The sequence below is a fragment of the Geospiza fortis genome, unplaced genomic scaffold, assembly GCF_000277835.1.
Source record: "Geospiza fortis unplaced genomic scaffold, GeoFor_1.0 scaffold637, whole genome shotgun sequence".
Classification (NCBI taxonomy): domain Eukaryota; kingdom Metazoa; phylum Chordata; class Aves; order Passeriformes; family Thraupidae; genus Geospiza; species Geospiza fortis.
The window spans coordinates 976229-982335 of record NW_005054515.1 but is presented as its reverse complement, the minus strand read 5'-3'; the positions used below and the strand labels follow the sequence as shown (position 1 = coordinate 982335).

General features: G+C 39.8%; 2 protein-coding genes across 2 annotated transcripts in view; one reads left to right on the top strand and one right to left on the bottom strand.

The window, feature by feature from the left end:
• PBLD (phenazine biosynthesis like protein domain containing) overlaps window positions 1-6107 on the bottom strand; it is a 75230-nt gene that overhangs the window by 1527 nt on the left and 67596 nt on the right. The gene's annotated exons all lie outside the window — the stretch shown is intronic.
• Window positions 1-6107, top strand: part of MYPN (myopalladin) — a 34482-nt gene that overhangs the window by 1027 nt on the left and 27348 nt on the right. Inside the window, exons 3-7 of the mRNA XM_031063594.1 lie at window positions 1383-1454; window positions 1687-1828; window positions 2402-2425; window positions 4420-4536; window positions 4959-5325. Coding sequence (XP_030919454.1) covers window positions 1383-1454; window positions 1687-1828; window positions 2402-2425; window positions 4420-4536; window positions 4959-5325 — 722 coding nt within the window. The remainder of the gene's footprint in view (window positions 1-1382; window positions 1455-1686; window positions 1829-2401; window positions 2426-4419; window positions 4537-4958; window positions 5326-6107) is intronic.

Here is a 6107-nt window from a genome sequence, read left to right as displayed (position 1 = left end):
CACTGCACAGGATCCAGGTGCATTCATTGCACTGCACAGGATCCAGGTGTTTTCCCGCAGCCCCGAGGCTGGAAGGGCACCGGGCTGTGTGAGCCACCTTCTCCCATCCCAGACTGCCTCATCCACCTTCCAGCCCAGCAGGATTCCCTCTCCCTGATACAGAGCTCACTTGGAATCTTTTCCTTTCAATGAAACTTATTTTAAGTGGAATCGTTTCACCGCTATGTTTACTTTATCTGTAAATAAACTTGTTTGCCACATAACATTTTACTTTCCACATCAAAGGAAATTACCATTACCATGTTCTAATTAACATTACCATGCTCTAAATACCGTTACCATGTTCTCATTAACGCTACCATGTTCTAATTGACATTGCCGTGCTTTTCCTTGCAAACTGACAGCATATCCACAGCTGTGAATTCTTACCAGGTAGGAAAGAGGAGCCATACTTACTTAAAACTGAAAAGTTCACGAGTTTCTCACTTTCCAGAGCCTTTTCAAAGCTTACAGACCAGGATTAGGTGGCAACCAATGAACAAATACTGAACAGGTGAACTAATGCACGTTTGCTTTTGATTACAATGAGACTAGAGCTAAGATCTAGTAGAACAAACCATTTTGAAAGAAGATGCTTAAGGGTAATAGTTACTTCAAAAATCACTACTGTTAAATTCTGTCGGCTGATAAGGCACCATCTGTGTGAAATGTTGGCTATTTCCTGAGAAGTTACTTCAAAAATCACTACTGTTAAAGTCTGTTGGCTGATAAGGTGTGAAATGTTGGCTATTTCCTGAGGTACTGAATCATCAATGCTGCTGCTCTGAGGCAACTCCTGTTGCACTAAAATAAAAAACGATATTAAATACTCAACCTATATAACAAAGTTTCCCAGGAGGAAAACAATTCCATTCTGTTTTACTGAGTAGGATGAACAGGTTGATATCCCAACTCTGTAAAAGGTTTGGGTTTGGCAAAGGAGAAGAATTATGGTAGCAGTCACACACATGACTTAACATTTCCTTATTAACATCAATAACTATTTTGTAGGTTAAGGATTTTTAAAAGAAGACTATGATCAAGCAGACAACATATATTTGCCTTATTGAAGTCTGAAGAAAAGATGTTACAATACACTGTGCTAAAGCTTTTCTTGCCATGATTAAGGCAATAAAGTAATAACATTTTTGCTGTTATCCCATGCAGGAAGATCACCAGCAGCTGTCCACAACAGAATTTCTGTTCATTGCATTAGGTATTTTGCTTTGGACTTCATCCACCAAAATCTCTTTTATGTCATTCCAAAAGCACATTTCTCTTGTATATCAAAAAATAATGTCTGCACACCTGAACATCATCTTGTGATGTTTTGCCATCTACAGGCTCAAAGCCCCACTAACTATTTGCAAGGGCTGGATGGAAGACCTATAATTGCTGCTCCTGTATTTACAAAGGTAATTTCTTCTATGACATATTTGAAAAGTAGAGGTCAGATAACTGTAAAGAGAGATAACTAAAAATAAGCTCTCTCAAAAAAAAAAAAAAAAAAGGAAAAAAGAAAAAGAAAAAAAATTGTTTTCCTAAGCCATTCAAGGGTTTATGTGGCTTTATTAAATCTTACTGAAATCAGTATTACATCCAGACCATTAAGACATTTACTGACTGTCTATTCATTTTCTCTAATAGATGTTACAGGATATTTCAGCTTCTGAGGGGCAGCTTGTTGTTTTTGAATGTCGGGTGAAAGGAGCTCCTTCCCCAAAGGTTGAATGGTATAGAGAAGGAACACTGATAGAAGACTCTCCAGATTTTAGGATATTACAGAAAAGTATGTTTCTTGTGTGAAAATATTGTGTCTAATAAAATACAGGCAAGCAACAAAATTGCTAACGTGGCAACACTGTGAATTTCTTATTACAACTGTAATTTTAATTTTCAAATGCAGTCAGAACATCTGCAATTTTCTCTAAGTCACTGAAATGCTAAAATTGTGAAAATTCAACAGGACTTCCTTAAATACCACACTAAACTAAACCTAAGTGAACCAATGGTTCATCCTATCTTGATTTCATGTGGGTCAGAGTTTCAGAAATTGTCTTCAAGACAAAATAAAATTGTGCCAATACTGAAAAAAACCCCACCCAGCTACTTGGAGAATTTATTTCCTATTCCCAAGTTCCCAACAGTGTTCATAAGTGTTCACATTGTTCAATTGTGCCTTTGACATACCATTGAGTAAAAGGCCTGGCTGTCTTCACCTCCCCTTAAACAGAAAATTGGATCAAAAAGAGTATTCCATCTTATTTAGAAGATCAAACTTTATATTTAGTGCTTAAGGAAAAAGAAATATTGGCAAAAATAACTATATTCAATCTAATAATTCTGCTCTTCTTCCCTTTAGAACCACGCTCTATGGCTGAGCCAGGTGAGGATCATCAAACACTCATAATTTTTAATTACATAGGTGTGGTGGTTTAACCTCATAAAATATTAAATATTAAAACTTCATTATTTAATTGACATAATTTCTTCTTTTCCTCATGTTCTATAGCTACTAGTGGCGCACATTTCATTGTAGACTGTTCCACAAACGTGTAACGTGAATTAATTCAGTCTCTTTTGCAGAAAATGTTTCCACTTTGCTTAGACCCAGTTTTACCTCAGGATTTAAATGAGCTAAAGATTAATTTATTAATGTATGAGGGTCCCCTGTGCATCTGAGGTCCTGAAGTATAGGAGATGAGGTAGAGCTGAGCTATTTTTATCCAGTTTACCAGTTAGGGAACATTGCATCAGATGTTCAGCCATGTCAGCCATTCCCTGTGCTCCCGAGCAGCGAAATGTGAGAGCAGCACATCAGGTGTTCCACCCCTGGTATCAGCAAATCCTATAAATGTGCCTGGATCTGCTGATACCAAGGATCAGGGCAGAATGTGGACTACTCCACAGGACTGGAGCAGAGGAGCCCTATAGCTTTGGTTATTTCTCCATGAGAGATTCGCTCTCCTCATTGCTTTTTGCCATTAAAAATATGAAGCCGCTCCTGTCAAGATGGAAAATTATCAAAGACAAAAAATTATCAAATCAATATTAATTCTTATGGAATATAAACTTCTGTATTCTCCTTGCCCTGTTTGAAATGTTTTTGCCCCAAAAAGAGTTTTGAAAGAAACTGCCTCTGTCTGAGACTGAGGAATATAAAATGGAGTTTGTGCCAGAAGGCAGTGCCACTGTTCTGTTACTGTGCAGTGGCATCACTGCTGAGTAATGTGAAGCAGTTTTTAGGGGATAATCTGTTGGGTGCAGTTGTCACAGCCTCATCACCTGCTGCTCATTCAGAAGGAATCTGGATTTCCATGCATGCAGTGGTTGGCAGATCCCAGCATGATAAACTAGATACTATAATGCCTTAAAACTAGTTCTGTTATCATACTGCTATAATAAACTATTATTCTCCCGTAGTTGATAGGAAACAATCTCTTTGTTGCTGTTGGGTTTTCCTTGGTGATGACATGAAACAATCAAGCTTAAGTGTGCAAAAGCACCCATAGAATATTTATCCTGTAGGGTTTTAGGAAACTCTATTGCAAAATTGTAGAAAAATAGTCACTGAGTAGGTGAAGGAATTTTATCAGCCCACATTTAAATTCACTTTAGATGTTACTGTCCCTCCTCCTCCCAGCCACTCAGCCAAACCAAAAGACTTCAAATCCCATCATGACAGGTATTTATTAGCTGGCACTGCTGCCCAGACTGGTCAGACAGGAATGTCACAAACCCAGACTGACTTTTCTAGATGGAATATAGTTTTTCCTAGTACAATTTTGCTAGCATATTTTTGGTGCCCTTTAGTCACCTTCACAAAGAAGCCAAAAGTTAACTTTGTGTAAGCACAGTTAGCACTATCCCCTCTACCTGCAAATCTGCACTGTATTTTTGAAAACAACAGTCTATATGTATGTGGTTTATATTTCTACCCACTACAGAGTGACTCCACTTGAATTGCTCCCAGTCAATTCTAATTAATCTTTCAATCATCAGAGATAAAAAATACCTATATTTTAGTGAGCTGAGAGTGTGGAGTACACTATATATTTTTCCAAATTAAATTTTAAGTTCTTTTAAGTCTGTACTTCATGTGTTAGGAAAACATTTTCTAATGTTTTCCACACACTGCTGACACCTGTTCTTTGCTTCCATTGGGCGTGCTGGAGCACAGAGGGTACCAGTTGCTGCAGACAATGCTGATAACAGCTGCTGCACACAAAGGCTGCCAAAACTGATAATTCTGATGGAACTAGAAACAATCTGAGCAAGGTGGAAGTCCTTAAGGGAATCTCCCCAAAGGTAGTCAGGGTTCTGTGTGTTTGGTCACTGCATGCTCACTTCCAGTGCTAACCCTGCTCTGGTGCTTTGCAGAGGAGATTTGTACTCTCGTTATTGCTGAAGTATTTTCAGAAGATTCTGGCAGTTTCACCTGTACTGCAAGCAACAAGTACGGCACAGTGTCCAGTATAGCTCGTCTGACTGTCAAAGGTAAGAGCCAGCTGAGTCCTTTAGAGCTCCTGGTAAATCCAGCAGAGCAGGCTGGCAGTTGTGCTGCGTGCTCTTGGCTCCAATGCAGCTCAAGTTCTGGCAATGTTCCCCATAACTAAAACGTGTGGGAATTCTCTGGGAAAAAACCAACGTTTGTATTTCAAAGGTGCAGGGGAATAATTCACTGGGGACATGGCTGAAGACCACTGACTGATTTTCCAAACTGGAGCAGTGTCCCTTTTCCCTCTACCTTTACAATATTCGTTTTCCAAGGGAATTTGCTCTTAAACAAACAAGGTCAAACAAGTCAGTGCAACAGCTGGAAGGACAGAGTGAGTTTTTTGGACTGTAACTTTGTGCTTTCATTTCACTATGATTTCTGGCATTTCCATGTCCCAAAGGTTTGACCTTTCCTCTTGCAGCACCCGAGGAGAGCAGTAGCACTGCTGCCCTTCACACGACGAGCTCCATTGACTTTGTGGCTACTGAGCACCAGGCTCCCCCCCAGACTCCTTCCAGCCACCAAAGGCAAGCCCCCAGACCCAAACTGGAAGGTGTCCTTGTGAACCACAACGAGCCCAGGTCCAGCTCCAAGGCAGGGCTCCGCGTGCACTTCAAGCTGCCCGAAGATGAAAAAGGGAGCGAATCCTCCTCAGAGGATGGACCTGGCAGCACCAACCAAACCAGACCCAACCACTTCCCAGAGAAGATAAATGGACAGCCAGTGAAAATACCAGAGCCAACATCACCATCCAAGGAACCTCCTCCAGTACTGGCTAAACCAAAGCTGTGAGTAAATAGAAGTCTAATGCTCAGGAGCATCACTGATATTATTTAGTATTTATTGACCACAACACTATTGTACTGGAGCAAAAACTCAAATGCAGAATAAAAAGATTACATGGCATTGGCCTAACTAACCATAATCTTAGAAAACAAATTCTCCAGCAGTAGATTATTTTTTCTGCATATCCCTGTCAGGAAAAGTGACCTCCAACTTAAAAAGGAAAATGCTTTCCCTTTGAAAATTTATTAATGCCACAATGCTTTCTGCTGCAATCAAGAGGTGAAGAACACTGATCTTATGCAGGCAAAATAAAAGCAGGTTCTTCAAACACATCTCGCTCAGTTCTGGGTATGAAACATTGCCCAAAGCAGACACATTCTTACACACAGTACAGACTGGCAACCAGCAAGCAGCTGTCATCCCAAAGGCCTCATGGCTTGTATGTCCCACAAACGTCATCTCCCCTAAAACAGATAAAACACTTGGAAATGCTTGATAATGGGAAACCCCTTGAGCTAAACAGTGATTGGTGCACTGAGAGCTCAAGGGGACATTTGAAGAAGTAATATAGTTTTCTTAGAGGACAATTCATGGAATTCACACTGCAGTTTATTATGAAAAGTATTTTCAGCATTTTTTCAACCTCCCATACATAATTTAACAACAAGCATGCAAACATCTTAAGTTAATTTCTTAAATAGGCAGAGGCTTTTCCCGAGGGCTCAGGAAGGACTCTATAAAGTAATTCACTGGTTCTCTCAAGCCAGGATGTAATTTCACAGCA